The 17,686-nt window shown below is 43.0% G+C and overlaps 1 protein-coding gene across 3 annotated transcripts in view; it reads left to right on the top strand.

The window, feature by feature from the left end:
- The window catches only part of SNTG2 (syntrophin gamma 2), a 420,613-nt gene that overhangs the window by 386,492 nt on the left and 16,435 nt on the right, over positions 1–17,686 (top strand). For all 3 annotated transcript variants that reach the window (XM_061626228.1, XM_061626227.1, XM_061626229.1), the window contains exon 15: positions 9,092–9,184. In XM_061626228.1, the coding sequence (XP_061482212.1) occupies positions 9,092–9,184 (93 nt within the window). The remainder of the gene's footprint in view (positions 1–9,091; positions 9,185–17,686) is intronic.

Genomic DNA, 17,686 nt, shown 5'->3' with positions numbered 1-17,686 from the left:
ATTCACAGAAACTGATGAACCACATTGCTCCATCTCAAGAGTCTGCTGAACCATGGAGATGTCTTTTATATGCCTGGAAGCTCAAACTATGATATGAGTTTCTTAACTATGGTTAGGACAAACCATGCTTTCATGTTACATCTGAACTTAGCCAATAATGCAGTTACTCTGTCCTAAGCAGTTAGAAAATATTATATTTTGCTATTTTAAAAAATAGGGTTGCCTTTACATAACTGAGTATATTTATAGCCTATTGATTCTTATCAGGCAATAGAATTGTGTACATGTTGCCCTGCCATGCTTCTCACATTGAAAGGCAACTGAGCAGGAAACAGGGCTTCTGTACATACCATTGAGTGCATGTAGCTGTCAGCAACCTGTGCAAATTGATAACATAAATACAATCAACTCGCAATATTTAGTAGAAGGATGCATGTATATTTACCTTTATGTTGATACTATATTTAAATATAAAACATACAAAAAGTTTTATCACTATTTTTCACTTAAAAAAAATGCAAGTTGGGTGTTATATGAGACCTAGCCTCATTATATTTTCTACCTTATACAGTGGCTTTTGTTGTCACCCTTGGAGGTGGGCAAGGGGAATTTCTTTGGAACTAAATGGTCCAAAGTAATCCAATTAGCAGCAGAGTTCATAGGCGACTGTAAGCAAGCTAAGCTTTTTAGCGTGTCCAAAAAGAATGGCCAAAAGTCTCATCATAATCTGGGTCTTTCAGATTACCTAGTTCCATGGGATTATTTTGTTGCTCATTGCAAAAGTCACAGTAGTGAAGAGAAATGGGAATTCCTGAATTGAATTTCATTCATAGACTCAAGGTTTGAAGAGTCTCGAGATTGTGTAGACCAGCATCCTGCAGTGTGTTGATAATACCCAGCTCCAACATCTGAATCGGGAGAAGCCATGCAAGACCTGGACTGGTGCCTGGATTTGGTGGTGGGCAGGATGAGGGACAATAAACTGAGTCTGAATCCTAGCAAAACGGATGTCCTGTGGGTTGATGGTTCCTGAGTTTGGATGATTGGTCAATTGCCTGCTTTGGATGGAGTTGTATTCCCTTTGAAAGAGCACGTTTGTAGTCTGGGGATGCTCGGATCCACTTTGTCGCTAAAGGCCCTGCTAACCTCAGTGGCTAGGAGTGTCTTTAACCAGCTTCAGCTGGTAAGACCACTGTGGCCATTTCTGGACTGGGATAGCTTGACCACTGTTGTCCATACACTAGTAACCTCCAGGTTGGATTACTGTAATGTGCGCTATGTTGGGCTGCGCTTGAGGTTGCTCCGGAAGCTGCAGGTGGTACTGCTTACTGGGACTAGATATCACCAACATGTTACCCCGCTGCTTAAATTGTCCTGGCTGCTCATTAGCTACTGGGCCAAGTTAAAGGTTCAAGATTTGGTGTACAAAGCCCTATGCAGCTTGGGACCAGGATATCTGAAATATCATCTTACCCCTTATATACCCGGATGATCACTGTACTCTGTAGGTGAGGGCCTCCTGCAGATACCATCTTATCAGGAGCTCCGATCCCCACAACATAGGAAGTGGACCTTTAGTGTTGTGGTACCTACCCTTTGTAATTCCCTCCTCTTAAATATTAGACAGGCGCCATCTCTGTTACCTTTTCAGCACTTACTGAAGACCTTCCTCTTTCAACAAGCCTTTTAAGTACAGACCTTATCCCAGTCTGCATCTGTGCTTGAATTACTTTTTTAGATGTTTTTAAAGCTTTTTTAAAAAATACGTTTTGTTTTAATATGTTTTTAAAGATGTTTTAATAAGTTTTAAAGATGTGTTAGAGTGTTTTTAGTGTTTTTGTTTGCCGCACTGGGCTCCTTCTTGGAGGCTGGGTAGGATATATGTATTAAATTAAATAAATAAATACCATTTACAAATTATTGTGGCCAAGGATACTTTGGCCACAAAATGCCAATATTATTAATCCTTTCCCTCTAGCCACTTGATATTTGTGTCAGTGTGTTGGAAGTATGATAATTGCTTTGCTGGAACAGAATGAAAGGTCGTGTAGCCCAGACCTCATTCTGTATTCTGTGTTGGCAATCCAGATACCCACAAATAATGTGTGATGGAAGCAGTCACCCCTTGGTATTTTGTGACTAATATTGTATCAGAGGCACACTAACTCTGTGATGATTCCATACTTGGCTATCATGGCTAATAGCCATTGATTGATACACTGCATGACATTGACTAACCATTTATATTAAAGCCTTGTCAGTTACTGGCTGTCACCATACCATGTAGCAGTAAATTCCATGTCTCCCAACCTGGTATTTCACATCCCTGTTAACTTTGTTCACTAGCAGATACAACTTATATTAAACACATGATTGCTGGCATGCAACAAATGTTAAATTCAGGCAGTAACTAAAATAGCATTATAATATATATATTTTCAATCATCTCCCTGGGAAAACAATGCAAAATAATAGACTCTATAAATTCACGTGAGATATTAAAAGCTGTTAAATTAGGCTAGATTTATGGGGTCATTAAAAGATAATTATTTGTTGGTTGCCAGAAGAACGGCTTTAATTACACAATTAAGGTTTAGATTGTTTTCATTATGTATAGTAACGTATTACGCTTTCACTTTCCTTGGTCATTTTTGTTAAGCCATTAAGTCCAATTCACTTCAAATCTAATTTTAGAAACTCATAATCTTAAGAATCAGTTGCACATCTGTCTGCAGCATTAATTTTTGGGGAGGGTAAATTTAAGTTTACAGTTACAAAAAGAATGAAGCAAATTACACCAATCTCCTACAGAGAACCCACGAATGTCCCTCGTATGCATACATCCTAACATAGGCATGGGGAACCTCATCCCTCCATGCCTAATTAGGTTGGGCAGGGGTCCCAGTCTGGTCCCTGAGGCCATTTTCCCCAAACCATACCTGTCTGCCCCATCCCTGACATCATATGTGATGTCAGGTGAGAGACAGGTGGAGAAGCGGCTGCCAGTGCACAGTTGGGAACCTTAAAGTACACTCCTGTTTGTGCATTGGCAAGGGAAGCTTGATGTCATAGGCCAGTCAGCTGATTGGTGATAAGACCAAGTCAGCTGGGATCAACTGCACTATTCCCCATGGAGAATTCCTTAGCTCAGCCAATACCGGCAGAAAGCAGAAGTCAGTGCCTATCAAATTCCCTGAGATTGGCTGTGCTAGTGAGTTCCCCAAGATTAACTCCTTAGCACAGCCAATCCCAGCAGAAATCTGAGCTTGAAGTTTGATAGGCACTGTCTTTAGGCACCCTGGAATTGGCTGCCCCTGCAGAAAGTGGAATATAAACTCAGTGCCATTAAGCTTATTGGTGGTAACTACAAGCCCCATTTGACTGGGCTTGGATTTTTCTTTGTAGTGTAGCATGCCAACTTTAAAAAAGATAATGAGTCCCCTGACATCATAATGATGTCAGGTGATTGACCTGCCAAGGGTGGGAGAAACCAGGATCCAGCCCACTAGATGGATCTAGTTCCTCACTCCTGCTCTAGCATTTCTACCATGCTATATTAGTATACTGTCTATAATTGTGTCTCTCAGTTGATGTGTTCTTCTTACATAGCTTTGTAACCACACTGTTTATGAAGCTTCGTCAATATATGAAAAATGGAAATGGACTGCCTTCAAGTCGATTCCGACTTATGGCGACCCTATGAATAGGGTTTTCATGGTAAGCGGTATTCAGAGGTCGTTTAACATTGCCTTCCTCTGAGGCTGAGAGGCAGTGACTGGCCCAAGGTCACCCAGTGGGCTTCATGGCTGTGTGGGGATTCAAACCCTGGTCTCCCAGGTCATAGTCCAACAGCTTAGCCACTACACCACACTGGTATAGTGGGTATAGCAGTGCTGTAATTAGTGCATGCCTCATATTGAAAAACTGATGGGGAAGTGGAGTATGTTGGGACATGGTACCGAAGCTGTCCAGCAGCATGTACAGGAAGGCAATGAGAGGCTTGATTTCGGGACTCCAAGGAGCCATAAGCAATGCTTGAATTATGGGGTGACAACTAAGAAGACCCACAATGAAATACACAATTCATATGCCTTGACCCCCTTCCCAGTTTTAGCCAAAACCATGCCCCTCCCCCATTGCATTGTGTTACGTTGTGTTAGCTGTGACTAACTTGAGTCTATTGATTTCAGTGGGTCTACTCTGAGCACAACTTTGTCGACTACAATTCACTGCACCAGGGATGGGGGAAACTGTAGCCCTCCAGCCAGGTCATTGGACTGCAACTTCCACCATCCCTGGCCTTTGGCCACGCTGCCTGCGATAGCTATGCATGCGTGTATTTTATATCCCACCCTTCCTCCCGAAGGAACCCAGGGTAGCAAACATATCAACAAAGCAAATTAACAACAAAAGAAAAATATTCTAAAAGCAGTTAAAAACATTCCAAACTACAACTGCAGTTAAAAACGTTCTAAAAGCACAGTTGCAGTTCAAACATTCTTTCATCCAGTGATCTCCTTGTTGGCAGCAACAGCCCCCTTCAGCCATCAAATGCCTGGGTAAAAGGATTGATGGGGGTTCGAATCCAACAATATCTGGAGGGCCATAGGCCATAGGAGGCCCACCCCTGCAATAAACAGTCGCTCAAGGGGCCATCACATTATAATGTAAGCACTGATGACAAGATGGAGCTGTAGTAACTTCATGCCATTCTTTGCACAAGGTGACGGTGACCTCTTGCACAAGCTGCTAAATTTGGTACACTGCCTGTGATCTACTCATAAACCAAGGGGCTATATTGGTATAGGGGGCAGAATCTTCCCAAAGGACCCACACAAAAAGTAAGATCACTGTAGTATTCTGGACAATTAAGTGTGATAAGGAATGAGACATGCAGTGTGCTAGATGCCCCACACACCTGTGCCAAAGCTACTGCATAAATATTCAGCCATGCTAGTGATATAAGAGATGGGATATAAAAATAACACATTTCAGTGTGTTCCATATTCATGTCGTGTTTAGACTGGCAGTCCTTGATGTAGGATTCTACTGCTCACCGTACTGATTGCCATTTCAGAGGTAAACTGGGGGGAAATGTACAACATAGGTTTTTGTGCTATGTTAATTTTAGCAAGGTGCATGGAACCGACACAAATAAAGATCATAGAGGCTGAGTTTGAAGTTGATTTCTCCTATGATCAAGTTAGCATACTTGTATAGATGCCTTTAACAAATATACAGAAACCGGAAATGAGACTTTGTACCAAAAGGCAGAAGCACCAATTCTTTTGGAAAAATCTGCACTGAAAAATGCCAGTTAGGGTTTTACTCCAGGAGCACAGAATAAACATAGAGTTGGAAGGGGCCTATAAGGCTATTGAGTCTAACCCCCTGCTCAAAGCAGGAATCCAACTTAAAGCATACCCCACAGGTGGCTGTCCAGCTGCCTCTTGAATGCCTCCACAGTTGGAGAGCCCACCACCTCCCTAGGTAATTGGTTCCATTGTCATACCACTCTGTAGCAGTTTTCCATAGTGGAACATTGCTGTTCACAGAGGTGTGAGGGACTGTTGAGGGAAACTTAGAGAAGAACAGAATTCCTCAATTCCAGATTGGTTCTGCCTTGCACTCTGCTCCACCTAACTTACAATTTTATACAAAGAATGTCTAATTATTTTCAGAATTGGTGCATGTGCAGTTTTGCTTTTCTTAATTTTCCCTGTTTCTGTAAGTAATCCATGTATACCAGCAATTGTGCTTACTGAACTAAGGTGGTATATGTTTTCCTGATTTATTTTAATTTTAAACTTATATTTTCTCTATTGTGTATTTTTGTAAGCTTATTGTACACTGCTACAGTGTTAAATGGTATATGAATTGTTGAAATAGAATCATAGAATAGTAGAGTTGGAAGGGGCCTATAAGGCCATCAAGTCCAACCCCCTGCTCAGTGCAGGAATCCAAATCAAAGCATCTTTCGTTTTTTATTATGTAAAGGCATACAACAACACATGTTGCATAGGAAAAATCCCTATAGGGGGATTTATTAATAAGGTGTAGATTTCCATGCACATTTCTTAAAAATCTGCCAAGCAGAGTATTACCGTGCAGATAGGGCATACATTCAGTTTTTCATGGTCAACCACAAAAATATTCAGTGTCCTTTTTTGCATGTCACTTTAACCATACTTAAAATAAAGTGGTTTAATGTGAACGTGCAGCATGCACGTGCATGCTGCTGAAATTGTACTTTCTTTACTGTTCCCCCACTCCTGCTGCTGCTGCTACACTGCTTCACTAAACTAATCTGGCTTAGTCAGAACCTGGGCTTAGGGTTCGTTTTCCTCAAACAAACCGCAAGCAGTAAGCCAAGATCAAACCGTTGTTACGGCTTATGTGCTGTGTGTGCATTAGGTGTGAGACAGAATGTATAAATAGGTGTGTGAGAATGGATGTATGTGGGTGTTGCGTGTGGAAGTGTATATATAAGTGGATGCATATGCATGAAAGAGTGTGTGTCTGCCTACTACTGGTATGCAGTCTCCAACAACTGAGCCTCAAGGAATGTGTCCCTCAGGCTGAAAAAGATTTTCTACCCCTACATTAGCCAGCCATCACTCACAGGAACCCTAACCCTCATCCAGAGTCAAGGGTAGAACACCTATGTGTGTGCCTCAAATATAAGGTTTCTTTGAAACCTTCTGATTCTAGATGAGGATTACCTTGTATGAATGAGCACTTTGGCCATAATGATGGAGTACAGTGAAGTAAGAAACACCCGACAATCCTATAGACACTATTTAAATATTTAAACAATTGCTTCTCTAGTATTCAAATTTCATAACCATTTTAACATGATTGTGTGAGAAAATCAATGCTTTTGCAAGTTGTGGAACATTTAATAGCTTTAAAAACAGTGTATCTTTTAGAAATGATGTCCTGGAAGCAGGGGCGTCACTAGGGCAGTGCGGCAGGTGTGGGCCACACCGGGTGACACCACAAGATGGAGGTGACACCCAGAGCCACCGCCCCCCCCGGCACCGCTGGGAAGCGGGGCAGGCGGCGGAGAGCTGCGCTGCCCACGCTAACACGTAGAAGGCAGCGGCCGCAGCACACGAGAGAAGAGAAGAAGTCCGCTTAGCTGTGGAAGGCGCGGGGGAAGAGCAGGAAGCTAACAGGTGGAAAGCTGCCCTGCTCCCACCCTGCGCTAACATGTGGAAGGTGTGGCGCGGCGGCTCGCTCACCTCGCTGTTGGCGCTGAGTGCTGCGCCCAGGCAGAGCGTGCCGGGAGGCACCACCGCACCGCCACAGCATCTCCACACCATCCCGCTGCTGCCACAGGAACCAGGCTCGCTTACCCAGCTTGTGCAGCCGCCGGTGAACACGTGGAGACAAGCAGCCACCGAGCGGGAGGAGGCGCCCCCCTTTTCTAACCGCAGAACTCCTGGGAGGGGGCGAGTTAGAGGAGAGGGCAGACTGCGCCAGTCAGGTGGAAATGCTCCACCCCCGGAACTAGGGCTCCCTATACTGGTAGGCAGGCTGGCGCTTCACTCACAGGGGAAGAAGGGGGCTTGCGCCCCACAAAAAGCCACCCGGCCAGTCACCTTGCAGGCCGAGGGCTCACGCGATGAAACAAAACGCCTGGGGCCCCGAACTCTCTGGATTGTTGCTCCTAAGGAAGTCCTCTGGCTCAGTTCTGTGGGGATCAATTCCCACCCGCAGAGGGTTGCAGTGGGGGTTTCTTTCCCATCTCTCTCCCCTGCCCGTTGGAGGGATTCTCTTCTCGCAATTCTGAGGAAGGGGAAGATTCCCAGGAGACCAGGGGCGCAGGGGCATCACTAGGGCGGTGCGGCAGGTGCGGGCCACACCGGGTGACACCAACCCTAGTGACACCACTGCCTGGAAGGCTGCTGATAGCTCCTAAAAATGAATAACTGTCAGCTCATTTGCATTCTGAATCAATGTCTAGAGATTATTTTAAAAAATGGTAAAATGTTCATAATGTATTCATGGTTCAGTGAATTTAATTATGGAATCTCAAAAATGTATTTCAATTTAAATCATTTTCTTTGAGTTTTACGAAATGTTTCAGTGTGCCTTCAATATTTCTATCCAGACTTAAGAAGATGGCAGAAAATTAACATTTGTAGTGGCCGACAGGATAGCTGAGACATACAATTAACTTCTCAGCTGTCATTCATACTGTAGTGACATCTGGTTTAACAAGCAGCAAAGAAAGAAAAAGATGTTAGCTTTTTAAAAAAATGAAAAGTTTAAAAGGAAGCAGAGAGATAAAAAGGCAGTGATTGCTATCAGACAGTCATTACAAAATATGTAGCTCAGGTATCTTTTATGGAACCAATCTGAAAATTTATATTTGCATTGCTTACAGAGCCACAATTCAGATATCCATCCTGATGGGTCAGTCCTCTATCTGATGAGAACAGGCCTAGGTTTCAAGAATGCATGTACCCACCATTACACATCATTCTGTCAACTGGGTGATCATCATGTGTACAGATGGGGAACAAATGGGGAACAAAATATTTCCCCTCTCAAGAGGAATGGAAGGATCTTGAATAATGGATGGATCACACATACATTTGTACATGCTACTCATACGTATGTCATCATTTTTTGTAGTGGCAAGCACACACATTCCTACATCTCTGCTCCTCCCCCAACCAGTTTAGGGTTTAATTAGTAATATCACACCGCAGTTATTTAATACTATCTGCTGCTCATGATTGTGCAATAAGGACAGTGGCATCTTGTTACCAGTTCATGGTTAGTTCTTATTCAGGATTGCCTTCCAATCTGTTGCTCATGATTAAATCAGAAACAGCACATTGTTCAACCTTTCACAGTATATACTTCATTATATGCAAAGTTGTTGTGAAGTGTAGCTTTACAAAGCCTTAGCATGTGGCCCTAACATTTCAGTGGGACTTAAAGCCAAGGGAGAATGCATAGGATTACAACCCTAATTTGATTATTCACTATTAATTGTTTTGATTCATATTAGGTGGGGCTTTCAACAATGCAAAACAGATATTTTGCTGTTCATAATATGTCATCTTTCTTTTCCCAGTCTAAAACCTATATGTGTAGCTGGCAAGGAGAAAGCTTGTGTTTTACCTTAGACTTTGCTTTGGGATTCACCTGCTTTGACAATAAAACAAAGGTAAGAGGAAACAGAAAATAAAATATAAAAAATGTGTTTTATTATGAAATATACAGTACATGTTGTTTCTTTAGGCAACAGAACTGTTGCTAATCTTTTTCTGGTAGTGGAACACTCAGGGTGAATGCAGTGAAAAACAGCTTGAATGCCTATTCTCTGGCAGTGATAACAGCAGAGTGTTCTTTCTTGCTACCATTCTATCAGCAGAGTGCTGACCAGTGCAGCTGTTCTGGATGGTGAAAGGCCTATTACAACCATGTCTGTCCTTTCATGATGATGAACTCTAGACAGCCAGCTGTGACTCATTTGCAAGGCATTTCCCCCCAATAAATAGCTCCAGTCACATTCAGTGGTGCCATCTAAGTACAGCATCTTCTATGGAGGAGTCTTGTACCTTTGCTTCTCTGATGTTGGATCAGTTTCAGTTATTGTTGCCTAAGGACAAGATCTTTGGAAAGTGCATTAAGCTACTGTCCTCCTTGGCTGTAGGAGAATAGCTGAGTACTTAATGCCTCCCTCCACCCCACTCTGCTGCTAATCAGCAAAATTAACACCTTGCAGTAAAATGAGGTGCCAGTATCCTTGAGGGAGATTGTGGTATGCTATGTGTACCTTTAACATGAGACCTGTTTTTAATGCCCATATTTGGACAAAGTTGAGCAGGAACTCCAGATTTGAGTTGAACCAATTTTCTAGATTCATGTCAATCAGGTCTCAAGCTAAGGTGTGAAACTAACGCTACTAGCTTTAGAGGCTTCTGTTAGTGACCGTTGACTGGCTTTAGACAGAAGTATTACCCTGATGGTATTCATAGAATTTTATGGTTTTTGACATGATAGACTAGGAGATTTTTCTGATCTGAACCAAAGTTATGTGTACTGGAACCAAAATAATAATAATTCGCATATATGCTCATGGGAGTCTAAACCGGTGGTGACTGACCAGGAATGAGACCTTGGAGTCGTAGTAGATAGCTTGATGAAGATGTCCACCCAGTATGCAGCAGCTGTGAAAATGGCAAATTCCATGCTACGGATCATTAGGAAACGTCTTAAAAATAAAACTGCCTATATTATAATACCCTTATACAAATCTATGGTGCTGCCGCATTTGGAATACTGTGTACAGTTCTGGTCGTCTTACCCCAAAAAGGATATTGTAAAGTTAGATCCTCCGTGGCACAGAGTGGTAAGCAGCGGTAACACAGCCGAAGCTCTGCTCACAGCCGGAGTTCGATTCCAACAAAAGGAGGAAGTCGAATCTCCGGTAAAAGGGGTCAAGGTCCACTCAGCCTTCCATCCATCCGTGGTCGGTAAAATGAGTACCCGGCATATACTGGGGGGTAAAGAAAGGCTGGGGAAGGAACTGGCAATCCCACCCCATATATACGGTCTGCCTAGTAAACGTCGCAAGACGTCACCCTAAGAGTCGGAAACGACTCGCACTACAAGTGCGGGGACACCTTTACCTTTAAAGTTAGAAAAAGTTCAGAAAAGGGCAACCAAAATGATCAAGGTGATGGAGCAACTCCTGTGAAGAAAGGTTGCAGAATTTGGGGCTTTTTTGTTTGGAGAAAAGGCGAGTAAGAGGTGATATGGTAGAAGTGTATAAAATTATGTATGGCATGGAGAAAGTGGATAGAGAGAAGTTTGTCTTTCTGTCTCATAATGCTAGAACTCACAGACATCCAATGAAGCTGAAGGTTTAAAAGATTCAGGGTTAGGGCAAATGAAAGAAAGTACTTCTTCAAACAGCACATAGCTAAACTATGGAATTTGCTCCCACAAGAGGCAATGATGGTCACCAGCTTGGAAGATTTTAAAAGAGGATTAGACAAATCCATGAAGGATAAGGCTATTAATGGCTACTAGCTGCAATGGCTATGCTCTGTCTCCATAGACAGAGGTGGTATGCTTCTGAATACCAGTTGCTGGAAACCGCAGGAGGGGAGAGTACTCATGTGCTCAGGTCCAGCTTGTGGGCTTCCCTCGGGCATCTGATTGGCCACTGTGAGAACAGGATGCTGGACTAGATGGGCCACTGGCCTGATCCAGCAGGGGTCTTCTTATGTTCTTAAGCAGTGGAGTGATGGAGGTCATTGGTACTGCTCTTACCTGCCTGACCAGTGCAGCAAGTGTTATTAGGAGACTGCTGTCCTACCCCATGGAATGCTACAGGTTCCAGTTTGTCTCAGTGATTATACAGCCACGAGAGAGGCTGTATACTATAGCCAGCGTGGATTTTTCACATTCCACATTGTTAAATTGAAAATACCCCCATGCCATTCTGATGCTTCCCATAAGCTCATTTCAAAACAAAGCCTTACAAAACTTATAGTCCTGAACTCAGAAACGCTTGCTTAACAACCCTCTAAATTTTCATGGCGATACAAAAAACAGTGAGAGAGAATAGAGACTTCAAAGTCTAAAAAGAGAGAGAGAAAACCCAGAGCCCTTTTGGACTTTTTTCTGTCAGAGTTCTCATAATCTGTTGAAATTCATTAAAAATCAATGTTCACAGAGTACCCGTAATCCTATTACTGACCGTGCCCCATACTCTGACCTTTATCTTCTGTAGTTTAAAAGTTTAAAAATGCCTGGCTGATTTTTAATTAATTTAAGAAATTTTGGCTGGGACCCAATGATAACGCGGGGCATGCTCAGTAAGAACCAACTGTCAGTGTTCTAAAAGCCAGACTCACAGCTGCTTGGCTTGCCTAATCAGGGGGCCACACCCACACCAGACTTTGATTTCACTTGAGACAGTCACGACTTCCCTCAGAGAATCCTGGGAAGTGTAGCTTGTGAAGGGTGCTGAGATAAGACTCCTATTCCACTGACAAAGCTCCAGTGGCCAGACTGGTTTAACAGTCAGCCACTCTGATTGAAGCTCTGTAAGGGGAACAGGGCATCTCCTAGCAACTCTCAGAACCCTTCACTAACTACACTTCCGAGGATTCTTTGAGAGAAGCCATGACTGTCCAATGTAAAATAAAGGCCTGGTGTGGATGTGGTCAGGGACAGCTTTGGTTTAAATTTGGGTGGGAGGCTACATGTGCCTGCTGTAGAATAAAAAGGTCGGGCAAATGCTGAAAAGCAATGATACTGTTCACAATGTTTTCCTTTTGGAAAGGAAAGGGGCTTCCCCCTGCCCAGTGCCCACCCACCCAATCTCCTCCCCTCCCCATCCTCCACCCCTCCCTGCCCCTCCCCCTGGTCAGTGTGGGACTAGGACCTGGGAGTTCAGAGTTCGAATCCCCACACACCCATGAAGCTGACAGGGTAACCTTGGGCCAGTCACTATGTCTCAGCCTCAGAGGAAGGCAATGGTAAAACCACCTCTGAATACCATTTGCCATGAAAACCCTGTTCAAAGGGTCGCCATAAGTCTGGTCAACTTGAAGGCAATCCATTTCCATTTTCAAACATGATTGCACAGAAATAAATCCCATTGGACTCAAAAAGTATGCAAATGATCAAACCCACCCTCCCTTTTCCTCCCTCCTTTCCCCTCCCTCTTGCCCTTCCCTCCCCCTTCCTTTGCTTCTCCATCCCCATCCACTTCCAATCCCCTTCCCCCCCTCCCCATCCACTTCCAATCCCCTCCCTCCCCTTCCCCCTACTCCCCCCTCCCCTTCCTCCTCCCCATGGTCAGTTTTACCTATCTTAAGCATGATTGCATCAAGTAAATACCATTGAACTCTATAAACATGCAAATGATCAAACTTGCCTCCCCTCCCCCTTCCTTTGCCCCCTCCAATATGCTCCTTCCCCCTCCCCCTCCTCCTCCCCATTTCAGTTTTTCCTATCCTAAGCATGATTGCTTAGGAGTAAATCCCATTGAACTCAATAAGCATGCAAATGATCACACCTGCTTTTCCCCTCCTTCCCCTCTCCTCTCCCTTCCTCCTCCCCCCTCTTCATTCTTCCTCCTACCCTGCCCACTCCAGCCCTCCTTCCCTCCCCCTCGGTCAGTTTTACCGATCCCAAGCATGATTGCACGGGAGTAAATCACACTGAACTCAATAAACATGCAAATGATCAAACCTGTCCTCCTCCCCTCCCCCTCCTGCTCGCTCCCATCCGAGTCCTCCCCTCTGTGTTTCCTCCCCTCCCTCCTCCTCTTCCTCCTCCTCCCTCCCCATCCCCTGTGGTCGGTTTCACCTATCCTAAGCATGATTGCAGAGGAGTAAATCCCACTGAACTCTATAAGCTTGCAAATGATCAAACCTGCCCTCCCCCTTCCTTTGCCCCCCTCCAATGTGCTCCTTCCCCCTCCTCCTCCCCCATGGTCTGTTTTTCCTATCCTAACCATGATTGCATAGGAGTAAATCCCATTGAACTCAATAAGCATGCAGATGATCAGATCTGCTTTTCCCCTCCTTCTCCTCTCCTCTCCCTTCCTCCTCTCTTCCCCTCTTCCTACTCCCCTGCCCACTCCAGCCCTCCCTCACTCTCCCCCATCAGTTTTACCTATTTTAAGCCTGATTGCACGGGAGTAAATCACACTGAACTCAATAAACATGCAAATTATCAAACTTGTCCTTCTCCTCCCCTCCCTCTCCTGCCTGCTCCCATCCCAGTCCTCCCCTCTCCGTTTCCTCCCCTCCCTCCTCCTCCCCCTCCCCTCCCCATCCCCTGTGGTCAATTTCACCTATCCTAAGCATGATTGCAGGGGAGTAATCCCGCTGAACTCAATAAGCATGCAAATGATCCATCCATTCTCAGCAAACTTGCACAGGATCCCATTTCTTACCTCCCGGATTAAAAAGCAGGGAAATTCACTAATAGGCAAAAAAACCTTACTGTTTAAGAATGTATCTATAACCCACAGATATTTCTGTCAAACTTTAAAAAGCTGGGAAATTGGGCAGCTATAGTGAATGCACCAGGGGAGCAGGAGACCTGACCTCCTCTCTGAGATATTGGACTGTCCTACAAATTTGTCAAAATGCAAACACCATTTGGGTTGGTCTTTCACAGTCCAATCCACTTGCTGTGTAGCTTGGAAGAATTTGGTAACATGTACCTCTGAGCATATGGTGAGTGGTGGCAACACCTGCAATCAGCCCAAATAACAGAAAGAAGACATGTGCTATGCTGATCTTGTTTTAGCAGGGAGGAAGCAACATTATTAAGACAGTTGATATAGTTCAAATGGTCACTTTAAATATGTCTGATTTCCTTTGCAATTTTAGTGAAGTTTCCTATAGGAAATCATTTTCTTTTGTTTCTCTTTCTGTGAATATGTGAAGTACAGCAACACTTGGCAAAATTTACACTAAAAAAAACTCAAAACATAATTTTGGAATAATGGCACTGACTATTCTGCAGAATATTCTCCAGTGGACCTCAGGAGTGTCGCAATTTGCACAAGATAAAACAGTGGAAAGTGAAATATATTCTAGCAAAATTCTAGGTGTGCTCTATGTTTTAAATTGACCGTGCCCACCTTGCCTTAAATAAAGTGGTTTAAATATAGCAGGGTGAAAACATGCATCCTCTTTTTTCCAACAGCTAGAGTCATGCTTAATTAGCAACATATTGTAATCAGTCTGATTTTACATCAAACTGCAGTTTCAGTTTCAACTGTTAACGCACCCAATATAGAAATAGAACATAACCTCCAATTTGAAACACAAAAGGCTGTCTTCACCATGATATGACACAGGCCAATAAAAAGGCTTTGAAATTAATAAAAATAAATTTGACACGGATTTCTATGATGAATAATGAGAGAAATAAAAGTTTCTAGTTTAGATTCTCTGTAGAAACATTAGTAACACAGGAAAGAAGCAAAGTAAGAAGAACACCAACAAACATACAAAAATATAATTCTCCATCTTTGGAGATGGCGGGTGTTGCCACCACTCACCATATGCTCACAGGCACATGTTACCAAATTCTTCCAAGCTACACAGCAAGTGGATTGGACTGTGAAAGACCAACCCAAATTGTGTTTGCATTATGACAACTTTGTAGGGCAGTCCAATATCTCAGAGAGGAGGTCAGGTCTCCTGCTCCCCTGGTGCATTCACTATAGCTGCCCAATTCCCCTGCTTTTTAAAGTTTGATAGAAATATCTGTGGGCTATAGGTACGTTCTTAAACCACAAGGTTTTTTGCCTATTAGTTTATTTAATATGTACAGTATGTAGGTGCTGGGTGCAATTATCCAGACTTTTAGAGTGAGGTGTCATAAATATGCAGATGATGCCCAACTTTGTCTTTGTCACAGGAGAAATATGTCTGAAACTTGTCCTGCTTTAATAAATAAGCCAGTAAAAAGATCAGAGATGCAGGCATGGGTTAATCAGACACACACCCCGGGAACGATTGTGATTCTCCCCAATACAAATCCTAGATTTGGAATATCTCGAAGATATGTAGCAGGAGCATATCTGACCTCAGGCATGACCTTTAATCAAAGCAGACTGTCATCTCCTCCCCCCGCCCGAAGGGTTGATGTGTTAAGAAATATAAAAAACAGCTTCAGAAACTCCAGAACCAACAGGAAATAATGTGGTCTGGCTTGAGGTAGCAACTCTTTAGAAAGGCAGAAAGCAGCTGGTTTTTAGTATGAGGCTAGCTTTATGCAGAAACCGCAAAATGAACTTTGTATGACAACAACCACTTGACCGCACTCTAAGAAGTAGAACTTTTTTAAACTTAGTGGTTTGATGGCTACTAGGTAGAAAAACCAATGTCTTATTGATTACTTTTTTATAGGAATACTGTTAGCACCATGTAGTAACAAGTTATTATGTTCGGGTGGTTTTTAGACAGGAGAGAAGGGTATATAAGGAGCTTTTTAGATTGTAAGGGAGCTCACTCTCTAACTTGGCTGTGAGATCAAGACCAATGCTTGGTAAAGTATACTTTTATATTGTAAGACCTGATCAATGCTCTTTTAATCATTCTTAGGGAAAGTATTCTCTGTATTAGGGATAGATAAATAAAATAGAGTTGTATTATTCATGGTTGTTCTTGCTGGCTCTTCTTCAAAATAAGTTGTCTCTCCTATAATACTAAGAAAGGTATTGGAGGCTCTTTTATAAGGCCTTGCTTACTCACAAAGGGAACCATTGTTCTTAGGAACAGTAACGCAATTTGGGGTACAAGTGCCTGAAGAAGAGGTTACCACGACATCTTCATGTACACTCGAACCTGGAGTAGGATCATAAATGCTATTATAGGCTAGATCAGCGTTACCCAACCTTTTTCAACCCAATGCCCCTTTGCAAAATCTATTTGTGCCCAACGCCCCCCTCAGATTAAGTATATGCCAATGCTTCCTATTCTTCCCTTAAAATATGAGTAATGCATAAACGGTATTTTCAATTATTATTACTGACTGTTTTTATCATGCCTTTCTATTGCACTTAGATTACACACTGAATTCTTAGTATGATTTATTAATATACATACATAAGCAAACACTAATTAAGTCCACACAGTATGAACCAATAGAATACACTGTGTTACTTAACAACAAACTCATTCAGTTTACCAGCATTGTTTCATTAAACAAGTTCATTTAAACATCACAGAAACAACAGGTAGCGAGTGTGTCCCATTCCTGAAGAAAACCAGCGAATAACTGACTGTCTGCATCACCCATTTGCACATGGCACTCACCCGTTGGAAGAATGCGCCCTCCACCAATGCACCCAGCTTACCAAACACTCTCTCGTGATCGGTTCCAACATCCCTCAAGACAGCATCGGAACATTACCTAGTGCCGGGGTGTGGCTAATATCCCCATTCCTTGATATGACACTGGCTGCTATTCAGAATTTCTTTACTAAAGAGCACACACTATTTATAGTGTTATTTCCATGAATTGAGACTATTAAATACATTCTAATTGGGGACAAAACAGTTTAAAAATTAATGATTTGTGTATTAAATAAAATTAAACTTAAATGCTTTAACTGTCGCATCAGACCGTCAAATGTTAACACCCCCCTAATGAACCCAAATGCCCCCTAAAGTTTGTAGTCACACCAACGCCCCCTGAAAGGCTGTAACGCCCCCCAGGGGGGTGCTACCGCCCACGTTGGGAATCGCTGGGCTAGATGAAGGCCAATAAGTTGAAACTTAATCCCAACTAGACAGTTTTATAATAGCTGTCAGAACTGAATATATAGAGGTGGGAGCATTCCTTGTTTCATATGAGGTTAAACTCCTCCTAAAGATCAGATATGCAGCCAGAGGGAGGGCAGAAAAGTCTTCTTTTCCCTGCTGATTATTTAGTACTGTTGATTTTGATAGTGTGTTTTACCAACTGCAAGGTATTGCTAGACACAGCTGTGTTTGCCAAGCAGCATCCCCTGCACACTTTAAGCTAGCGTATTGCCTTCAAATACAGTGGAGAATGCTGTTCTGTCATCACTATCGAAGTAAGATTCAACTACCAGTATGCTATGTTGAAGGGGACAGCACAATCTTGTCCTTCACCTCAGCCATCAAAATGTTTTTGGCTGATTTTGTATACATAGGAA

Source organism: Rhineura floridana, chromosome 4 (assembly GCF_030035675.1).
Source record: "Rhineura floridana isolate rRhiFlo1 chromosome 4, rRhiFlo1.hap2, whole genome shotgun sequence".
In the NCBI taxonomy this organism is placed as follows: domain Eukaryota; kingdom Metazoa; phylum Chordata; class Lepidosauria; order Squamata; family Rhineuridae; genus Rhineura; species Rhineura floridana.
This window is presented reverse-complemented; position numbering and strand designations above follow the sequence as displayed.